The sequence below is a fragment of the Spermophilus citellus genome (assembly GCF_964194105.1).
Source record: "Spermophilus citellus genome assembly, chromosome: 2".
Classification (NCBI taxonomy): Eukaryota; Metazoa; Chordata; class Mammalia; order Rodentia; family Sciuridae; genus Spermophilus; species Spermophilus citellus.
This window is the reverse complement of record NC_138183.1, coordinates 24,586,674-24,610,402: the sequence shown is the minus strand read 5'-3', so window position 1 is coordinate 24,610,402 and position 23,729 is coordinate 24,586,674. Positions and strand designations below refer to the sequence as shown.

Genomic DNA, 23,729 nt, shown 5'->3' with positions numbered 1-23,729 from the left:
ATATAATTTTAGGCAGACCACTTAACATTTCTGGATTTCAGTTTAGTCCTAAAAAAGTGAAAGAGTTGAACTAGGTACTCCATAAAATCCTTTTCTCCCATATTTAAGAGGAAAACCACATAATACTTATTTAAAATAAATCCATTCTATCCTTATACGAACCATAATACCAAATTTCAGAATTTTATCATTGAATTAGATGTTAAATGTATCATCGACAGTTATGAAAAAACACTAAATACCATGGAATGAAACATTTCAAACCATGAAACATATAAACTCTGGACCAAGCTCTTAAAATATGATACCTTGCTGTCAACTTTTAACAAGAATTTCCCAAGCCCAATGATTGGCCACGGTGCTAAAGCCTCCTGTCGCTCCTTCAGGAAATGCTCAATGACCTGCCACCAAACCCGGCAGCGCTTCTCCAGGAAGTCCACAACACCAAAGTGAATAACAAGCTTTTTGATGATCCACACTATAAAATACATATGCAAACAAAATACAGATCAGAAAGGTATAATATGAAAAGATTTCCTTTCTAAAACACTAAAACTATTATTAAAATAAAGATCAATGCTAAAAAGGGAGAAGTGGAAGAATTCAAGTTCTAAACAGATGAACTTGGCCAGGTAACTTTTCACACAGTTCCCGCCACCCACATATTATCTTCTTTGTGACGTCTGAATCCTCGGAGGAGTCAGGGATTATTTTACAGCTCACATAAATACAAGATATTCTTACCATGCAGGTTTCAGTAACTATAACAGTCCCCATACTCTTCCCCTTCCTAAGTAAAGAAAACTAACCCCTGATATTTTCTAATCTCTCTAGCTATTACAGTTGTTCTTTCAGAACTTGGTTCTTTTCCTTAGATGTTTTGACATTTAGCAACCAGAAAAATATAAGGTATTTCACACACATCATGATTTTATGCCACTGCAGGGTAACAAGTGTGTTCCCATTTCCTCATTTGATGCTGCTCTGCACATCTGAGCAGATGCCAGGGCTGAGCAAAGAAGTCAGCTGAGTGTAAGCAGCCCTCAGACAGCACTGCACAATTTCAGTGGGGACCTCAGGAAACCACAATGGGAATGTCTCCCCCTGGAGTTAGGCAGTGCAGTGGCCCTTCAAGCAGTTAAGCCCCCTAATAAAGACAACTCAGAAGGTAGAGGGCCCAGAAGGCAGTGTTACAGATCTGTGGGGCCTGCCTTGAAGGTTGGACCTGGATAACTGCTCCCATCCACTATAATTTCCCTAACTCCAGGGATCTGTGTTCTTAGCCCTGACCTTACAACCAGAGGATCCATTTCCTATTTTGAACCATGAGCTCTGTACTGCGTACCAGTTCAACAATTCCTTCGTTAGCATTTTTAAATCCCTAGAAAAGCTCTATATCTATGTGATATCATGATATCTCCATGATATCACAGCCTGCCCTCCCAAGACCATATCAAATTCCTTTGATGACCAGAAGGTTCAGATATGTCCAGGAGAAACTTAACTCCTGGTAACAAACCTTAATAAAAAGGGGGTTCTAACAACCCCAACACATGATTTGCCAGCACAAGGAAATCATCAGGCAGAACCAAAAAAGGATGGAACAATCTAGAATAGCAATTTAAACCACATTTCACTAAGCATTTCTATAATTGCCCTAAGAAGCAGAGCCATAGTATGTTCTCGGTGACTTGCTTAATTTAACTGCATCTTGTTCTAAGTGCCTACCAGAAGTTCTCTTGAGGACATAAGAAACAGAAATTTCAACTGTGTATACTGTATGCTCCCTCAGGACAGCACTCTACAGTGTTTGGTCAAAATAAACGTTTAATATAATGGCTAAGATTTAATTAGCTGACCAATACAATGAGAATAAGAAGTGGTGAAAACTAGTGATCCAAAAGGCATACAGGAAAATAAATTTAGGCTTTTGGATATAGTAGAAAACAGATTTCCAATCAATGAGAAGCTAAGTATATATCTGCTTAAGGGTGAAATATTAATGAAATATCAAAGTAACAAATTTCCAGAATAACATTTGTTCCATGACTTAAATGCAAATATACAACTGTTTTAAAGTGACAATAAAATTTTATCAAATGCTAAAATCCAAAGTCAAAAAAGAAAAAAGGGGGGGGAAAATCTTTAGAGACAAGAGCAGATTTTAATTAACCAGATAATGACCTGCAATAGGCACGGGCAACAACTGCACAATCCACAGGTTCAACCAGATCTGGACAACAACGATGGCCCAAACAAGAGACACAAAGTAGATGTCACTAGTTTTCTTCTTTCTAAGAAATGTTCCAATTTCAGGTCTTTGTCTGCCCAGGGTGGGTGAAGGGGAGGAGGGTGAGGAAGACGAGGACGGTGAGGAAGAGACTGACAGCATTGGAGGGGGTTCTTCCTTGTCTGTGGCTTCTGAAAAGGGGGGAAAAAAATCACAGATCATATTAGTCCACTTTAAGAAACAGTAACAGAGCAATCTGTTAGCCTGCCCTATATTATTAAATGTACTCTGACAGAATATATAATATCATTATGTCTAAAAAGACAAAAAGATTTGTATGTGTTTACAAATCTTTTTATACACACTGAAAAACTTGTGGAGAATTATGCTACTAACAGAGGTCAAATCTCAGGAAACTGTTGGGAAATACTGTTGGAAGATGAAATGTTTTTTATAACTAATATACACATATCATTTACGTAAACTAGAGAAAAATACATGACAATGTAGCTGAGTATAATAATAATCAAAAATTATTCAAACCACATAAAGCAACAAATACATATACAAGAATTTCTGTATATAGGAATTCTTCCTTTCTTATATTTTTGCTTTTGCAGTCTTGAGGATCAATCCCAGGACCTCACACATGCTAGGAAAATACTCCACTACTGAGCTACAACACCAGCCCTCTTCCTCTTTCAATAGAAATTTAGATTAGATGTATTGACATGCTTCTGACATAATGTGACTTTTTTAGTGTCATTTCTCCTAAAATAGAACCAATTGATATTAAAAGAACCCAGGACTTTCAAATGTGTCTTTTCTTTGAATGAGATATAAAACAGAGAGATTGTGGGTTGAGAAATTTTCAAATAAAGGAAACTACACAGGATTGTTTCACATAAGGCACTCTTCTTTCCTAATGATGTAACAATTGCTACATTTTACTATAAATTATTTCTGCTTCCTAGTTTTGACAAGACATACCATATACACCAGAAATCATACAAATTTTAATACAATATTAGTCCATATACCTCAATCTTAGTCCATATACCTCATCCTGCCTCCCATTAAAAAAATATTAATTACAAAAGTAAATCATATTTTGGAAAGTCTTAAAAAAAACCACAGAAATGAACACCTATAATCAACCTATTTGCCCCAGTCTTTGTTGTTGTTTTTTTATTTTTTGTTGGTTTTCTTTTGTTACCAGAGATTGAACCCAGGGGTGCTTAATCACTGGGCTACATTCCCCATACCTTATATTTTTGTTGTGAAACAGGGTCTCACTAAGTTGCTGAGGTGCCCTAGTCTTTTACACAGCTTCACCTGGTTATATTATGTTCCACTTATCTTTTTCCATTTTCTCACTTCAGAACAAAGTCAGTCAGAGGGCGAAGACCTTGTCTATCTTGTTCTTCCTCCACTGAATTCCTAGCACACAGAAAAGTATCTGACTTGCTGTAGGTAGGTGCTCATTAAATATGTGTTGAATGAATAATTCCCTGTTATGTCATCATTTTTATAAGCAGCCACAGAGTATCCAGCTGAATGTTCTATCATAATTTCCTCAGTGCTTATTTTAATGTTAAATGTTTAACTGTGAATAAACTTTACTGCTGAGATACTCTGTACCACAGTAAGTCAGCTCACCTTACTAAGACTAGCATTCTATCCTGAGGTAAGGGCTAGGAGCCAAGCTAGTTATAGCATGATTTTGTTTGACTTTGCTCTCTTATTATCTTTCTAGTTTGGAAGCACTATGTTGGTGGGTATGTTAGATATCTGGAAGAATAACCACTTCATAACCCATCATCTTCTTTCCACTTTAGAACATGATTCAATGTGTAAAAATATATATATATATAAGTGCTCCTACTACTCTTGGTTTTTTTCTCTGTATGATTGCTTCCTTCCACTTGTGTCTAAAGTCAGTTCCTCACCAACAGCTCACTATAAATATTCCCTAACTCCAAATGGCTCCAGCTCAGAAAGGTGTCTCAGCACAGACCAAGGCGGCTTTCCACATTCTCAAGCTCTGGGAGGGCACAGTAACATATTCAGATGTAAATCTACCAGGAGCATCTCACAGGAGCTTGTGACTCCAAGAGCCAGGCCACAGAAAATAAGTAGGGGGGTCAGTTCAGGGATCAGTCAATATACACAGCATAAAGCAAGCAAACCAAACTTTTATAAAAGAAAGAATGCCAGAGAAATGGATGAAAACATACCCCTCCCCTGCAAAAAAAAAGAATGTGAATTGAGAAAAGGAAGCAAAAGAAAAAGTAACAAAGAAATAGAACAAAATAAATCAATGCAAGAGAAGTGACAGCTATAAAGAAATGGGAGATGTGAAACAACCTAAGGTAGAGAGGCCTGTGGAAAAGGTAAATAAGACACCAAGAAAAGAAAAATCAAAGTGACAAAGAACAAAAGAAAAAAAAAAGCATTTCTAAAAAGGGGGTGGTAGAAGAGCCAAGATAAGAAACTCAAGAAGGTAAACAATTAAATGTATGAAAAAGTGACATGAGGACAAAGACAGGTGGCCTTGAATGGTGTAAGAATGGTCATTAGAGAGAAAAAATGAAGGACCAGCAAGACAAGCAGCACTCTTCTTAACTCCATCCTCTATTTAGATCTCATTTGCCAGAATAACTCTGAACGTCTCAGGACCTCAATCACCTGCAGGCTGAGTGGAGGGCTGGTCTTCACTGCTAGACTCATAACCCGTGATGGAGATGGCCAAGTTGGCTAGAGTAGACGCTGCCATGGAGATCACTTGCCCTGGTAACTCTGCCCCTGTAAAAGAAGCACACGTTCTTAAAGTGTTTGAAGCAAATGAACAAAGCAGGAAATAAAGGTTGCAAATTTAAACACAATCCTAAATTTTCAAAAACATTAAAACAAAATGGTTATTTCTGACCCAATGGACCAATGTTCTTCACTGAGGAAGAATGCTTGAAAATCACAAGACAATTTGCTAAAAGCTCAAGTCTTTCTCATTTAGAGACGATGCTGGTGGGTGTGAGAGATACTGCATATATAAATTTGAAGTTTGGAGCTTATATTTAACTTTACAAGTTGATTTTAATACACACTTCTATGAAAAAACACTGCCACACCAAGTTTAAAAGCTCTCTGTTTAAACTGTCTTACCCTGTGTATTACTAGGTTCTAGCACAGACACCCCACAATTGGTGTTCTCAGTAATACATTTCCTAAATGAACACGCAAATACATGGATATTATGCAAAAACCACACAATTCAGCACAGGCAAAATCCACCACTCTGAAAATCTATAAAAACATCATGACCTCATTTCATGTTATATATTCCCATGTTAACTTCCTAATAGTACCAAGCCTAATCATTTACATTAAGCTCAAATAAAACACTTATGACAAATAAGGTCTGTCTGCAATGATCTGCTATGGCAGATGACTAGTTCACAAAACATGAGGTATCAGTGTGCTTTCTTGCACACTAGAGGCTGGAAAGCAAAGAATAAGTATTTCTTAGACTCCTTGCAATGAAAATCTCACGTGTAATGCAGTTTCTATCAAGCCAGTACACCTATGCAAGGCTTGGATGACAGAGTGTCACTCTAATTTAGAAGCCACATAGCTTTCACATCAAATTGTCATGGAGGCATATAATTTTCTGCAGCAATTCAGCAAAAGTTGCAGGAGTTCTGCTATCTGATTTCTAATGGCCAGCAGGAGCAGCCATGCCTTCTGTATGAATTGTCCTTTGGTGTTACTGAGCGGCTCTCCTGGTTGCAGTGCTCCTGCCTTTGTTGGAGCCAAGCCTAGTTTCCAAAAATTGCACATGCTGAAATTTCTAAATTCTAACCAACAATTCTTACTATTTATATCATCTAGAATGGATTCTACTGTCCACAATCGAAGAATACAGGCCATTTTAGTCACCAAATCATACAACCACACTCATACATCTATGACCTTACCTTTGGTAGACCAATATTCAGTGTGACAACAGAGAATTCTGCCAATCAAGTGAAAAGAACCACAACCCTTCAGAAAGCCAGTGACTTTTAGCTCCAAATTAGCTCTGCATAACCAACAATTTCAAAGCTGGCCATCTGCCAGAAATAAGCAAGCCAGAGCCCAAGAAGGCTCTGATATAGTCAGACATCAGGATCAAAAGCATTCACCTACCTCAAGCCTATCCCTCCTCCAATACGTATCGCAGGGGCAGGAAAGAAGTCTACTTTCAGGCAATTGGAAAGAAATTAAACTCACAGTCTGAGAAGAAAGTCTAAGTTATATATTTGGATTGGGACCTTATTCACCTATCCTTCCAAGTTCCTTCCAAGATGACAATTAGGAGGGCAAGGGCTGGTGTCCCAAGATGACACTATGGCTATCATGTATAACTAATTAGAACAAATTTTTTAAAAAGAGAGCAAGGGCTTAGGTACTCATTACTTGCTATAATGTGTGTGAGGGATAAAGACAAAAACCCAGCCTCCAGGAGCCTAATGCAAGAGACATATGTGAATTAACCACACAAAAAAAGTGTATATTGATAAATTACAAAGCTATTGAGGACTGGGTATTTTGTGAGCTTCAAAAGAAAAAACCTGACTTATGGAGACAACTGGAGCAGGAGCACAGGTGAGGAACCAAAATGGCCCAAGTTCAAATCCCAGGTCCAGTCCTTACTACCTGGATGACCATGGTCAAGTTCTTACACATCAGTCTCCTCATGTGTAAAATGGGGCTCATATAAATTCCTACTTCACATGTGAATCAAGTGAAACTGTGTGTGTGTGTGTGTGTGTGTGTGTGTGTGTGTGTGTCTGTCTGTCTATCTGTCTGAATAAAATGTCTGTCTGAATAAAATGCTTGGAATGATGCCTGGTATACAGAAAATGCCCAATAAATCTTAATTATCACCATCATCTATACCAAAACTGTTGGCTTTGATGGCATCAAATGTAAGCACAAGTCCTATCACTTCCACAATATTTCTCTGTATCACTCACCCCTTAGCATCACAGGATAGCCATTTCCCTAAGTCTCTTCCCCTTAGTAGAGGTTTTTAGCTCTCCCACAGCGATAAGTATCTTACATAGCACTGAAAGACTTGAGGAAAACTAAAGGAAATTAAATCCTCAAAACTGTAACTTAAGAATAACTCTCCAACTTGTTGATGTCAGTAAAATATGCAATAAACATTCAATAACTCTTAGCTACATCCATGAGAATTATGTGATTATCATTCTAGTTAACATACGAATGGTTCAGCCAATTTTTAGAACACCTCACACTTTAAAAAAGCATGAAAGTAGCACATAGAAAAATCAACAAAGACCATTTGAAAACTATGGCTATAAGACATTAAGTGCTCCTATCAAACACACATATATCTTAATAACTTCTATCCTAGTGGTGTCCTTCAGCACTTCAAAAACCCAAGGGTCTGGACAGAAGTATGCCAGGACTGAGATTCTAGTCAAGGTCGTGGTATTAGATAAAAATTCCCAGCTAAAAATAGGCACATAAACAAGGGAACACATTCTTGGGACTCAAGGTCTAAAAACAAAAAAGCAAAGAGCATTCAAGGTTTCAAGCATCAGTCTCCACAGAGATGAGGGCAGTATGCAGTGAGACCTCTACACATGTTCAAACAAGCAGTCACCAATCAGGACAGAAAAAACAAAGTCAGATTAAAATCTATTAATATGACTAACTCAACAATGGGTACCTCAATGTTAAATAATCATGGGAAAATATATTCTGAAAACAATCTCAATGAGGAGATACCTCTTGATTTACTTTGTTCTTTTTCACAAAATAGTGGCAGTTGCCAGAAATATATCCAAAGATGCTTGCTGGAGGAGGCACAGCATACCAAATAAAGCCTCCCCAGCTTGCAAAGTCTCCTTGAGTAGGCTTCTGTCTCCATTACCAATGTGAAAGATACATCTCCCTCTAGATCACTTCTAGCATCACTTCAGAAGGACCGGGATGTGGACCAGAAGTTTCTCAGCACCTGCCTAAATGGTAATAACCATAATCAGGGAGCAAGAGATGAGCAGTAAGAAACTTAGTTCTCTCCTTTCCTTTTCTGATTTGAGCTTACCTGGGCCAAAGTTGTTCATTCATATTACATATTATCCCAAACAACTTAGGTAACTATCAGTTCCTCCCTGAAAAGGTACTTCTGGTCACAATTACCAATGTCAGGAAGAGCAGGAGACAGCTGTATTCAGTACTCTCAGGATGGTTACCCAGGCTACTAAAGATACACCTGATGCTTATTTCCCTTACTTTCCAAGAAATCTCTCAGAGCAAATGGCTCGCTGAGTCTGTTTCTTCATCTATAAAATAACTATAATACCAATCTCACCCACTTGCTAAGATGGCATGTTTGAAGAGGCAATAGAACCTCATCGGTGAGATAGGAATAATGTTAAAGTTTCTCTTCTCTCACAGGCCAAGAGGACACAGATGCTATGGTTTGTTCCTTCCATAACTCATGCTGAAATTTAAACACCATGTAACAGTATCAAGAGGTACTATAGGATAGACACCAACAGTATTGAGTTGCCATTGGGGCCTCAACAAGCAGGCCCTCAACAAATGCTAGCACCTTGGTATCAGACTTCCCAGCCTCCAGAACTTGGAGCAATAAATTCCTGTTCAGGATACCAGCCTGTGCTATTCTGTTATAGCAATACAAAATGGACTAAGAAACCAAGTTTCTGATTGAGATTTGTGGAATCCAGGAGGCAGAGAAGCTACGTCCTATGGCTACGGTACACCAACAGGGCCAACATGAAGAATGAAGGAGTAGACAACTACAACTAGTGCAAGAAGGATCAGTAGTTGTTAATTTTTTTTACTAAATAACTGTCATTTACTGAAAGAACCAGGGAAAGGGAAAGAACACTGGGCTTAGGATCAAGAACACTGGTTTTAAATCTTAGCTTCATCTCTGTGACTGTGGGCACATCGGTTAACCTTTGAAATTAAATGTCTCCATAAACAAATTTTACAAAGTTTTACAAAGTTTTATTTGCTTATTTTTTGTTTGGTTGGTTTGGGGGTTTTGGCTGGTAGGTTAGTTGGCTGGTGGATTTACAAAGAACACACTTAAAAACAGAATTCTCAGCCCATAATAGTCACTGAAACATTTTCCCCCTACATTTTACCTTGGATTTCCAGGAAATACAATGAAAAAGCTCCCCAGGTCCAAGAGAAAGCCACTGAGAAACTACTGAAACTAACTCAGCAATGACCGTAAGAATTTTCTGGATCTAGGAACTAAACAAACTCATGCTTTGAATTTTAATGAAATCGAGAGAACTAATTTTGTGAATCTAGTGAACCATAGACTACAAAAGCTTCTACAACAGCAAAAGATTCAAAGCTCAGAAGACATAAAGAAGGATATCCACACAGGGGACTGGCGCACAAGAGCAAGGCCAGGCCATACCAGGAAGCAATCCTGTACCTAACTGTATTCACACAAGGGAAGGAAACAGCAGCCCCACTATGGACAAGAGAGGCTAAGTTCTGATTCATAAAGAAACAAGGTTCTAAGGGCATGAGGAAAAATATTTAGAAATTTAGAAAAAAAAAATATTTTATAGATTTATTTTATGATGAGCATTAAGACCAGAAGACCATAAAAGAATTCCAGATCAAGAAGCAGGCTAGAGTTGTGGCTCAGTGGTAGAGCATTTGCCTGGCATGTGTGAAGCCCTGGGTTCAATCCTCAGCACTACATATAAATAAACAAAATAAAAGATCCATTGACAACTAAAAAATATTTTTAAAAAGGGGGTGGGTAGAATGAGAGTAAAACAAAACAAGGAAAACCAACATTTCCAAATCTGCTCTCAACATCTACTCTGCAACGATGTAATTTCCTTCATTGTCATAGTCAAGAACACAAATACCATAAATCTAACCTGCATGCCAACACACCACCATTCCAGGTTTGTGGCTGACAATAATAACTGACCTGGTCTTCTTTTTCCCCATGGTTTTAGAATTCTTGTTCTCACAGTTCTCTAGGCTATCATTACCAGATGACTAGAATTTATACTCTATTAAAAAAAAAAAAAAAAAAAAAAAAAAACAGCTTAAACCCTTGTTTTAAACCTGCATTAATCATATTCTTGGATTAAGGTACAGCTGTCCCTTGATATCATAAGGGATGAGTTGCAGAACCTCCATAAAAGTAAACTGTGAGGATGCTCAAATTCCTTACATGATTTCCATATAACATACACAAATCCTCCCATACACATTAAATCATCTTTGAATTCCTTATAATACTGGTAAAATGTAGATGCTATGTAAATAGCTGTTATTCTGTATTTTCTTGGCAATAATAACAAGAAAAAAATCTGTAATGTTAAATACAGATGTCATTTTTTCCCCAGATATTTATGATATTCAGTTGGTTGAATCCAAAGGTACAGAACCTACAAAGAGCTGACCCTACTCAATCAGCCCTGGGCAAAAGTAATCAAAAGAGAAAGCCACCCCAGGTGAGAGGTAAAGAGCAAGTAGAGTTGTCTGAATAACCCACAACTAGGGGAAAGGAAGAAAGATAAAACTAACCTGAGGAACAAGCAAAACTACCAAGCTTTCTACACTAGATGCCCAGACAGGAAATTTATTTCCATTGGTCTGATATATAATCACAGAATCTAACAGATTCTGAACAGGAATACAGGCTGAAAATAGAAAACTTTAAAAAATGGCAAAATAGAAAATAAAATATTCCTTATTTTCCACTGTCAAAATATGTAATTAAGGTTTCTTTGTTTCAGATAAGGGTTTGAAACATACATTTATGGATACAAGCTATCTCACAATTATCAGGCATTATTCATTTACCAAATAAAACAGAAAGCAATTTAATTTTGTAAAACACCTTTATAAGGAAGCTGTACAAACACACCAATGTGTTTAAAATAAAATGTGATTAAAATAAAATGAAGATGCTAAAAACAATGCTGTAGAAGCATATTCACTGACAGAGAAAGATGTTATGACATAAGTATAAAATGTGGATTACAGACAGGTACAGATACACCAAGTATTTGGCAGGCTAAAGCAGGAAGACTACAAATTTGCAGCCAGCCTGGGAAATATTTTAAAAAGGATGAAGGTATTGCTCAGTTGCAGAGCATTTGCCCAGCATGCAAGAGGCTGTGGGTTAAATCCCCAAAACCCCAACAACAACAAAAAATTAATTTGAAATGCATCAATGGCCTACATATAAGATAAAAACATAACATTCTTATTAGAAAACTTAGGGGTAAATATTTATGACCTTGGAGGGCAAAGCACAGGCAACAATAGGAAAAATGGAAAAATTAGATATCAAAAATAAAAATGTCTGCACATCAATAGAGACTATCAAGAGGATAAAACAACCCCAAAATGGAAGAAAATACTTTCATATCATATATCTAGGAAGTATCCAGACCATATAAAGAACTCCTGAAACCCAACCGCAAAAAGGCAAACAACCTTAAGGGCAAAGAATCTAAATAGACATTTCTCCAAAAAGATAAGCAAATAAAGAACAAGCACATGAAAAATTGCTCACCATCATTAGCTATCAGAAATCCACACCACAAGATACCACTTCATATCCACTATACTAGCCATTATAAAAAATGGAAAATAGCAAGGATATAGAGAAACTGGAACGCTCATGTTTGCTGGTGGGATACAAAATGGTGCAACTGCTATGGAAAATAGCTTGGCAATTCCTGGAAAAGTTAAACATAGAACTACATATAACCTGGTAATTTCACTCCTACAAATATACCTTAAAGAACTGAAAAGGGCATACATGTATCAAAACACTGCATGATACCTAGTTTATACACACAATTTTTATGTATTTGTTAAAAAAATAAAATTAAAATTAAAAATTTTTAAAAAGGAATTTTAAAAAGTTGAAAATGAGCCAGGTGCAGTGGTGCATGCCTATAATACCAGTGGTTCAGGATGCTGAAGCAGGAGGATCTCAAGTTCAAAGCCAACCTCAGCAAAAGCAAGGCGCTAAACAAATCAGTGAGACCCAGTCTCTAAATACAAAATAGGGCTGAGGAGTGACTCAGTGGTCAAGTGCCCCTGAGTTCAATCCCCCGTTACCTCAAAAAATAAAAAAATTAAAAAGTTGAAAATGACTATTCAAACATAGCAGCACCATTCAGAACAGAAAAAAAGATGGAAACAACCCAAACATCCAGCAACTCATGAATGGATAAACAATATATGGTATATCCATATGATGGAATATTATCCAACTATAAAAAGGAATGAAGTCCTAATGTATGTGTAGGGGTTTCCTTTTGGGATGACAAAAATGTCTTGGAATTAGGAGAGCTAAGGGTTGCCCAATAATTTTGTAAATATCCTAAATGTCATTAAATGGTTGACAGTATATTGTATATTATACGAATTATATCTCAATAAAAAATACAAAAAGAAGAGCTGGGTGTGGCTGGCAGACCTGTAGTCTCAGGAGGATCACAAATCTGAAGCCATCCTCAGCAACTTATCAAGATCCTGTCTCAAAATAAAAAAATAAAAAGGGCTGGGGATATAGCTCTGTGGTAAAAGCATCCCTAGGTTTAATCCCCAGTACTGGGGAAAGGGTGTACAAAAAGAAGATGATAGTCTAAAAACAAAAAAAAAAAATTTAAATAAATTTATTTTCTGTTTAGAAACCACTACAGGTTTTTTTAAGTAGATTTAAAACTACTTCATCATAGCATTTTTTTAATAAAATTCTTCTAAGAACAATATTCATAGAATGCACTATTTCTTACCAGCAGACTCCCTTCCATTCTGTTTTTCATACAGGGTGCCCACAGACACCAGGAAAACAATAACCAGGAACACTGGAATTCTCCATGAGCCAGCCAGGGATGCTGAAAATCATTAAGAATTAACATTTTTAGTTAAATCAAAACCTAGTACATGTTCATAAAGAAGCAGTTTTGTTGACTAACAAAATAATTTAGTATATATGCTAACTACAAAATTATTTCACAGGGAAAAAAGCTTTTTAAAGGCCATAAACAGAACACCGCCATTCCCTGCTCTCAAAGGCTCCGCTCAGGTTCCTGCCAGCCTGCCCTTAATGGGCTTGTACTGCCTAAGGAATCTAGTCCATTCTAAAGATCAACTCAAACTCAACCACCCACCTGACCCCAAAATGAGCAGACTCAGGAACAGACCCTGAAGTCATGGAACCTGACTAGATTTTCTGAAAATACCCACGGGGTGTGAACCTCTCTTTCAAGAGAGAACCTAATGGCCCAAAAGGACACGGCAAAAGCTTCAACGTATGCTCCTCAGTAGTAAAGTGTTAACAGGTTGCTATGGGTTAGGTCAATGTCTCTAACCACTTCCACCTGCCTGAGTCCATCAGAGCCACATGGACATACTGGCCTGCCTCCCTCCTCTCCCTTCCCCAAGGTCAAAAGGAGTCTGTAAGACCATCGATCTTACAGATAAACTGAAGTACTCCAACTCAACAAAGCTAGAGAAAGAAGGCTGCTTTGTGCAGCATCTGACTCTAAGTAGAGACATTTTCAATTGACTGTTTTTTGTTGTTGTTTATAACAATAGCTCTAAAAATTAATTTAGAAGATGATAGTCTAAAAACCAAAAAAGTTTAAATAAATTTATTTTCTGTTTAGAAACCACTGAATTTTGTTTTTTAAATTAGAACTTATTATTCCCATCAACTCAGACTTGGAAATAAAAAGTCCCAACCATATGCATCATGCTGAAAAAAAAAAAAAAAAAAAATCACTCAACCACATCCTAGCAGCCCCCCAGATGACAGTGGGTGGATTCACACAACAGGGAACTCATTACTCAGAGCAGCTGGGACACCTGACAGTCTCTATGGGGAACAAGGACTTTCTCTGAAGCTACCCATGACTACAGAGATCTGCTTAAACCACTCTTTCACAGGACAGAAAGCCTTCCACTATTAGAAACCGGCCTTCACATTTTATATCTCTATCTCCACCTCCTCCCAGCCCCACTGGCTCAGCTCCCGCTCTTATCTTCAGTCCTTTTAACTGCGTGATATACAGGGGCCTCTCCTAGTCCTTGAATGCATATCCATATGCCAAGCAGGACGGTCAACAAAATGCCACGAATGACAGTCATGCGTGTTCTACTTTTTAAGATATATTTACTTTTAAAGGACTTTACTGAAATAATTAAAAGATATTTTAAAAGAATATCATTTTCATTCAAGATTAATAAAAAACTAAAGCATAACATTTTCTAAAAATTAAAAAGAATTTTAAATGCAACACAGCACTAAAAAGAAGCCACTTTCATTCATTCATAGTCTCTACTGAACTTAACCCAGACTTTTTTTTTTCCAAAAAGAAGGGACCCACCTAAATGAAAAAGCAATATAATCCAGACAGGAATTGAAATTGCTCTCAAGTAGCGTTCAGTGCTTGTATTCCACTTGAATGAAACAGTCAACACATAGCCAACTACCAACGTCCAGATCTTAAATAAATGAAATATAGACAAAGCTGTAAAATACATATACATGAAAAAGAGCAAACAATTATACAACATTTGTAAGCATCAGTATCCCAACAGTGCTCTGCACACAGCAGAGAAGATTCATGCCTAGGTCCTCCTCCCCTGTTTAGATAAATTATTTTGAGATAAACAGGCATTTGAAATTTCATGTAGCAATATTTAAATATTCAAAACAAAAACTATATTGTTTAAACTTAAGACATTAAAGTTCAAAACCCATTTTATGTATAAAAATACTCAAAGTGAAATATTCAATAAATAAACCATGGATTTAAATTGTAACCCAAATCTTGTGGAATTTCTGTTTTCAACATCGATTAATGTTTAGGGAAAAAAATGAAAAGGAGAAAAAAGATTTCTAAAAAGATTCTATTTCAGCCCATGCTGATTTTTTTTTTAAGGCCATCAAACAGATGTCACTGTAAAAGGAATTAGGCAGCTAGCTGAGGTGTGACCCTCTGAGATAAAGCTGAAGTAGTGCACATGAAAACATTACTAGTGAAAGAAATGGCAAGACTTGAAAACAGAAGAACCACCCTCTCTCTCTAAAGCTGAATGACTAGGCCTCAAGAAGCATCACGGTACACCAGTGTAGCCTACAGAACTTGTATTTCATAGAGCATTTATAAAAGATGGAAGAAATACACACTCTTTGAACACCAAGAACTCAGTCCAAGAATGAAAAATTTAAGTTTGACATGAACCTGGAAAAAAAAAATTAAAACAAAAAGATATAATTCAGAACATAAAGAAAAAAATATTACAAGGAAATTAAAGGACTTTACTGAAATAGTTAAGTAAAAAATAAATAAATAAAAATTATTTTACTTAAAATAATTAAGTATAAAAAATAAATATTATTTATTAAGTAAAAAAAATAAATTAAGCATTATTACAAGGAAAAAGAACCCATCTCCTACATTACTGTGGTCATATCTATCAATAAAAATAATCTTTAAGTCTTAAAATGGTTCGTAGCTTCTGACTATTTATTAAGGACCATATTAGCATCAGGGAAAGTGACTGTCTTGATGAATTCTGCACTATCAAACTGCATGAACAATAAAATCAGGCTGAAAAAATGGAAATTATAGCATATGTGATACACATATAGCTGGGAAAGAAAAGCAGCTTAGAAAAGAAAATAGAATATCAAGGTTGATAGCTGTCTTCAAATAGCTGGAAAAATGTCACATGGAAGAGGTCTAAAACTTAATTTTCTGGAGTTCTGAAGCAGAAATAATAATAAATGGAAATTAGGAAGCAACAAATTTCAGCTCAATATGAAAATAAAGTTTTCTAACAAATGATAGTACTCTGAAAATAGAATAAGCTACATTTGAACAATTGCTGGCCATAATTTGGGGATAACAAGGTAGGAAAGTCTGCCCTCAGCAGACTTTAAACACTGATTCTACAATTATTTAAAATGTTTATCAGAATATTCTTATACAAACTCAGAACTAAGATAATCTGTCAGAAACACTTTCTAAAAGCCATGGGGGGGGGGGGGGGCACATCTACTATAGCAGTATTAAAAAGAAATAAGTCTATATAAGCACCAAAGAGGAAGAAGTCCACAATACAAGGATAAATGAAGAAAGTGCAGAAATACATGTATGAAATCCATTTAAAAAAAATTTTTTTAAACCCTTAACTTTTTAAGGCACAGGTAGAAATTTAAAAGGCTGTACATCAGCCAACAACAGCAACATCTATACTGGGGACAGTGGCAAAGAAAAGGGATCATTTACAAATAAACTTCTAGGCTACTTAAATCGTTTTTTATATCATGAGCACATTTTATAAGAGTCAAGTTTTTAAATCATTAAATATTTTCTTTAAATAACAGTGAAAATGAGTATATTTTCACATTTGATACACAATTCTTTTTCATTATTCTTGCAGTACTAGGGTCTACCCAGTACCTCTGTATATGCCAGGCCAAGCCTAGCATGAGACACCTTCCCAGTCTCCATATAGTTCCTAGTCTCAGACCCCTATGAAGTTTTTTATTCTTAAACCTTCACTAACACAGAAGCCTCAACAAGTCAACTTTAGATATATTTAGCCTGTAAGCAAATCTGTTCATGTGTGAATTCTCACCAACACATAAACCGATGAAGCAATGAGATAAGAGGGAACACGTTCCCAAATTTATTTTCTTCAAATACCAACCATGTCTCCTTTTCAAAGCACATAGTCCATAGTCATTTTCAGTACTAATGTGCAGATACTACCTAAGCTGCATAAAAGTTAACAAAATTTACTTAGCACTGCAAGTAAAGCAAACTAATCAACAATCACATTTTCCTTTCATTTGTAATGATAAACCACATGATCCTGGCTAAACAACATATTAAGTTCATAAAACATTAAGTAGAGATTCCTTTTACTATGCCTTCATGCTATTGTCATCTGGGCATCAACTGGAAAAACCTGGCTTGCTTCAGTAGTGTATTTTTGCAGAACATTTCCTAAGTCTTTTTCAGAGAGAAGAAAACAAGTCTCAAATTATGGTACCCAAGCCCTAATAGAGCCAGAATCAGCAATTGCTTCAAGTATTTCATTCTCCTTTAAAATAGCTTAATTCTAATTTGTGAACTATTCTTTTTGTCATATGGAAACTTAATAAGAGTCAAGGATTTTTTATAATAAAGGTCTTTAACTGAAAGAACTAAGCTCTGGAAACTTCTTCACTGCTACCAGGTTACCAGGAACAAACTTAAGCAGTGTTTAGAAGTAGAATGGAGCAAACCCAACAGCAGAAACTTAGATACCAGCCAAGCCCATGGTCACTTTACACAACCAGGACTGAGTGGCCAAGAGTAGGGTCTTGTCTGTCTCAGATCACAAGGCAAGTCCATCTCCTGATTTTTTTTTTGTTGTTGTTGTTGTTGTTTGCTTTGTTTTTTTTTTTTTTTTAATTAAGATGAAAACAATGGGAACAGAAACTATGAAGAAAAGAAATCTATTACTACTGCAAAACTATAAATGGGACTGGGGATTAAACTCAGAGGAGTTCTACCACTCTTTTTGAGACAGGGGGCTAGCTAAGCTGCTTAAGGCCAAAGCTGCTGAAGTTGGCCTCAAAATTGTGATCCTTATGTCTCAGTCTCTCAAATTGCTGGGATTACAGGCATGCGCCACTGGGTCCAGCTCAGTCTTCAAATTTTCTATTAAGTTTGAACTAAGGGGGAGAGATGGGAACAAAGCCAACCTCAGCAATTTAGTGAGGTCCTAAAGCAACTTGCAAAAAAATGGGCTGAGGAAGTAACCCAATGGTTAAGTGCCCCTGGATTCAATCCCAGTACCAAAAACAAACAACAGTAACAAAAACTGTGAAGCAAGGGAGGTCATCAGTTTTTCAGATTTATCATGCACAACTCCACACCATGAGGAGAGGTCAAGCTGAATCACATGTCTGCTTGGTGCAACAAAAACTTTGGGGGGGGGGGGCGGGGGGGCTCGGGGGAATATGTGCTGAGAACCCAGGGCCTTGCACATCCTAAACAAGTGCTCTACCACTGAGCTACCATATTTACCACATAATTTACCACATATATTTATAAATATTCCATGCATCCTAATTTGCAGCAAAGAGTGTTTAGTAATAGATTATTTTTAAATAATACCAACAAAAATTTTTTAAAGAAAAACTTCAAATAAAGGTCATACCCGACTTTTTGCCAAAAAGCTTGGCATAAAATCTGCGAGGATTATGCAGTAAAATACAGTATATCCCCAGCCCAATTTTTTTTTTAAGCATTATGAAATCAGTGTCAGGACAATATTCTAATTTAAGATTTTTATTTTATTTATTATTGAAAGGAATTACTCATAACATAATGAATTAATTAGTCTTTTACCTATAAGCATAATGGAGGGTTAGGAGGAAACTGGAGACAAGAGTTGAAGTGATCCAAAGTGACATCAAGAGGAACTACAAAGGGGGCTGGAGTTGTGGCTCAGTGGTAGAGCACTCTGCTAGCATGTGCGAGGCCCTGGGTTCGATCCTCAGACCACATACAAATAGAGGTATTGTGTGCAACTACAACTAAAAAATAAATATTTTTTTTAAAAAAAGAGGAATTACAAAGATAAACTGTGACAAAGAAAAGCACAGGCACTCAGGACACTACAAAGGAAAACTGGAAAGGACCTGCAAAAACTGCATAGATAAAGGGACACAACAGAGAAAGAATGACTAAGGTTTCTAGGTAACTAGAATCCAGGGATCTTTGGGAGAACAGTTGTGGTTAGTCCAATCCTATTTTTCCTGATAACTAAAGTCAATTGACATTTTTAAAAATCAAACTAAAAACTTTTTTTAAACATAAGCCAATGGGAACAACGTTTTAAAATCCTTACTGAAGGTTACTAGAGTTTTGGTGACAGTAAGACTTCACTTGCTGGTAGGTCCAATGAAGGCCATTAACTGATAGCATGCACAGATCAACCTCTAAATTAGTTCTCAGATATGAAATTCCTTCCTCCCATTTCACAGGACTGAGAACAAAATTACACCCATGAAAAAACCTAATCCAGTGCCTGGCACATGGTAAATGTTCAACCCTTGGATCTTAAATGTATGAAATGTCAGTTCACCAAAATGTGGATTACCCAAATGTAATTTTTCTCTCTACTTCTCTTACCTATCCCTCTTTTCGGCAGCAGGCTCACATTTACAAGATGTCTAGAAAGCATAAAGACTGCTGTTCTGTACCAGGCAACCCTGCTTAGGCTCAAAAAACAAAACTGCTGGACAATGAGAATTACAGAGAGGGCCCCTGGAGGTCACACAGCCATCTTGCTGCAGGTCAGGCCTTAATCAGCACTTTCCAGAGGGCTAAGGACTCTGTTTTCCAAGTATACTTTACCCCAACTCAACTACCCAGCCCTAAGCACTACTTCAGCAAAACTCTAAGCCTGCTTCTCTCAAATTCAGGTAACGCAGAGTCCCTATTCTCAAATGTAGAGCTTTTACCACTCCCTACTCACTTCTAGCTCATTTATAGGTTTCTGGTTTTTAAGCCCCTTCTCCTTTGCTCCCATCACTGTGGACCAACAGCTGACTTATGTAGCTCAGTGGCTGAGCACAGGCTTAGCATACAAAGGCCCTGGTTCAATCTTCATTGCCACCACAACCACCACCACAAAAAAAATAAATAAATAAATAAATAAAAAATAAAAAATAAAAAATTAAGTTTGAGCCTTTTCCCTCCAACCCCCAGTAATCTATCTGGCCCTTCCTTGCCACTCACCATCTACAACCCACACAAGAAAAAGGAAACATGAGGGTTTATTTTCAGTATAAAGATATTCAAAGCTACACACACTGAACTGCAGATACTTCTTCCCAGGTACCCACTTCCTCAACTCTTTCCACTGAGTTGAGCGTCTGAAGAGGGACTGGCAGAGTTGCCTCTCTTTCCCCTAACTGTCCACCTAACCTACAAACTCATTTTGCTCCAGATGAAAATACTTACTAGTCATACATGACAGATCTTTCTGTTCCTAATTTCCTACAGTTTGACTATGCTACTCGGGCAGTATCAACAGTCAGAAATGTTAGCAGAATCTGTAAATGTGTCTGATTTTGACAATATTAATTTCTTGAGGATAACAAGCATGTTGTTCTTCTTATGGGCACACAGTAGTCTGCCTTCTATGAGGCATTCAATCCACTTAAGTAAACCATGATACAAGGTAAGAGCACTGTGCTCTGTAAAAATGAACCACAGAGTGGGTTGTGTAGCTCAGGGGTAGAGCAGTAGCATGCTCAAGGCCCTGGGCTCACTTCCCAGTATTTTTTTTTTTTTAAAGAGAGAGTGAGAGAGGAGAGAGAGAGAGAGAGAGAGAGAATTTTTAATATTTATTTTTTAGTTCTCGGCGGACACAACATCTTTGTTGGTATGTGGTGCTGAGGATCGAACCTGGGCCGCACGCATGCCAGGTGAGCGCGCTACCGCTTGAGCCACATCCCCAGCCCTCCCAGCATTTAAAAAAAAAAAAAAAAAAATTGTGACTTCTGAGCCTGTGGCCCATAACTGGTGGGTAATGAACATTTATCTGCCTATCAGATGTCTGATAGGCAGATAATTGTCTCCATTAGAATAGGCTCACATAAGGGGGAACCAAAGTAGAACACACGTTTAATATGCGTGAAGCCCTGGGTTTAATCCACAACAAAAAAAAGAGAGAGATAAATCTCATATAAGACTATATATGCACCTTGAAGACACAGCTTGCATCTTAGCATTTTTTTAAATCCCTCACAAAGGTCCTAACATCATGTTTGACCAACTTTAAATCTGAACTGAAAAGTGGAACTGAGAGATGGTATCCATAAGCATGTGAAGACGGGAGTTCTGGGATTAACCACCCTACCAATTACCTCAGGCAATTCAAAACCAGATAAGGGGAATTATTTCGCAACTTAATTAGGTTAAGTAACACTGAACTTTATTTCGACAAGAGTGAACCAAATTATTTAAATGGGTTGGTGGGGGGCGCTTTTGTTGTTCCTTGGGGGGCTGGGGACAGAACCCAGGAGCCTCCAACATGTAAGCACACTTTACCACTGAGCTATACCCCCAGCCCCTGTAGTACTGATCAACATTCTTAACATTCTGAAGCTCAACTATCCACTTGTTTTCAATAGTTCCCAGTAAGTATGTGGATAAACTGGCCCACAAAAGACGGAGCTGGAAAGTGTGTTCAAAGGTTATCTTTGAAATTCCAATTCTAGGGCTGGGGATGTGGCTCAAGTGGTAGCGCGCTCGCCTGGCATGCGTGCGGCCCGGGTTCGATCCTCAGCACCACATACCAACAAAGATGTTGTGCCCGCCGAAAACTAAAAAAAAATAAAATAAAGATTAAAAACTTTTCAAAAAAAGAAATTCCAATTCTAAGGCTCCCTGGTTTTGTAGGAGTAAACTCGTGATGATCCGAGCATCACAAAATCTACCTCCTTCACCCAGCAGGACGCTATAATCCAGACAGGAAGGGATGTGTGCCTTGATCACCACACAACAAAAGGAGTTCCCCAGAAGTAGAGTGTGGGCGCTCAGCACCCAGGGCCTCGCACACACTCTCTATTAAAGACCTGAATTGGGAGGCAATACCTGACTGTGAAGAAAGTTTTGTTTAGGACTTGAGAAAGCTGAATTAGCCAGTCTTTTCTTTGTCCTTAACTCGTCCTGGCCTGGTAGTAAGTCACCTCTCCTATCCGTAGGATAGCAAACTGAACTCTAGGATCCCATCCAGCTCTGGCACCCAGATCTACATAACTAAGAGTGGTCAAGGCAGCCCTCCCTCTCCAACCCGGAGTAAAACTAATCACTCCCTCTCTGGGGCCTCTGCCCGCAAAGTGCAACAGGCCTTCTCAGCTAGGGCACTTGTTGCCCTGGGATGTTGCAAATCGCACCCGCCTCAAATTGGAAGATAGTAAGTAAGCCAAGTTTCCAGGTGTAGGTAGGCAGGAGGCGCCGACCCTCACTGCAGCACAGGTGAGGACCTTTGGTCGCCCTTTCGCAACAAGTCGGAACTGCACCGTAGCGACCCAACACGCCAGGGTGCGCGGAGGGGCAAGCCGCCTAGGGGGCCCGGCCCGCCACTCGCTCACTCACCCATAGGCTGCTGAAGTAGTCCAGCCCCCGGCAGATGAGCGCGCCCGCGTGGGCCAGCAGCACCTGCACGCCCAGGTAGCTGCCAAGGCAGTAGAGGCCATAGAGCAGCGGGCCGCCCGCGCCCAGCAGCAGCAGCAGGCGGCGGCGGCGCAGCGCCTGCTCGCCCAGGGCCTCCACGCCGTAGTCGGCGAAGCAGAGCGGCAGCAGCAGCGCGGCCAGCACGATGGGGGTGTGCGCGCGGTGCAGCCGCTGCAGCCAGTGGCGGCCCAGGCGCGTCAGCGAGCTCTTGAAGGGGTGCAGGAAGGTGCCGCACAGCACGGCCCACAGCAGCGGCCGCAGGAAGGCCTCGAGGATGAAGTAGACCAGCACGGCGGCGCCACAGCACAGGCAGACGAACAACACGGCCCCGGTGTTGTAGAAGGCCTGCTTGATGGGCTTGTCAAAGCGCAGCGCCAGCGCCGCGGTGCGCGGGGTCTCGCCAACTCCACCGCCGCCCGGCCCGGCCGCGCGTGGGGCCCGGTGGTCCGGACGCGGGGAGCTCCGCGAGCCGGTCGCCTCGGCAGGGCAGCCGCGGTCGGCCATCTCGCCTCTGTCCCCCCGGCCGAGAGGCTGAGCCGAGAGCAGGCGGGCAGCGGGAGAGGGGACTGGGGTGGCGCCGCGCGGCCTTATGGGAGTTGTAGTTCCGGCTGGGCCATTGGTACGCTCCTGGGAAACTACCAGTCCCAGGGCACCCCGCGAGCGCTCCACCCCACGAGCGCTCCGCCCCGCGCGCGTGGGTCGCTGCAGATCCCGAGAATGAGTTTCCCAAATCCCAGGAAAAAAAATAAGAAGCTCTCTTCCCTCTTCAGTTGATGTCAACTGCGGAGGCAGGGTCCCAGAAAAGGAGCTATTATGTACAGAGACAGAAAACCTGCGGGGAGTACTTGCACAAGACCGCTGCCCAGACTGCTTTACTGATTTAATAAACGCCGTTTTCACTCTAATGTATTCGACGAGATCTTATATAGCGATTATCGTGTGGCAGACCCTGTTCTAAGTGCCTCACTACTATTAACTCTTTTTATCCTTAAAATAACCCTAAAAAAAAAGAAGATGTTATACTCATTTTACAAATAGGAAAAACGAGGGGACAGTCAAGCACCTGGCTAAGGTCACAGCTACCAAGCAGCAGAGGCGGCATTCAAACTCTGGCTCCCGCATCTGTAACCCTTATCTTCCATGCTAGGTGGTCTGACCACGGAATACTGTGGCAGTTTTTAAAGCTCCTCAAAGCATTG

The 23,729-nt window shown here is 39.1% G+C and overlaps 1 protein-coding gene across 1 annotated transcript in view; it reads right to left on the bottom strand.

Moving 5' to 3' along the window:
- TMEM245 (transmembrane protein 245) overlaps positions 1–23,357 on the bottom strand; it is an 82,978-nt gene extending 59,621 nt beyond the window's left edge. Inside the window, exons 1-6 of the mRNA XM_081280183.1 lie at positions 22,453–23,357; positions 14,665–14,782; positions 13,069–13,170; positions 4,919–5,035; positions 2,185–2,421; positions 309–478 (exon numbers count right to left, since the gene is read on the bottom strand). Of these exons, the coding sequence (XP_081136309.1) occupies positions 309–478; positions 2,185–2,421; positions 4,919–5,035; positions 13,069–13,170; positions 14,665–14,782; positions 22,453–23,034 (1,326 nt within the window). The 5' untranslated portion in view covers positions 23,035–23,357. The remainder of the gene's footprint in view (positions 1–308; positions 479–2,184; positions 2,422–4,918; positions 5,036–13,068; positions 13,171–14,664; positions 14,783–22,452) is intronic.
- Between the last annotated feature and the right edge of the window lie 372 nt (positions 23,358–23,729).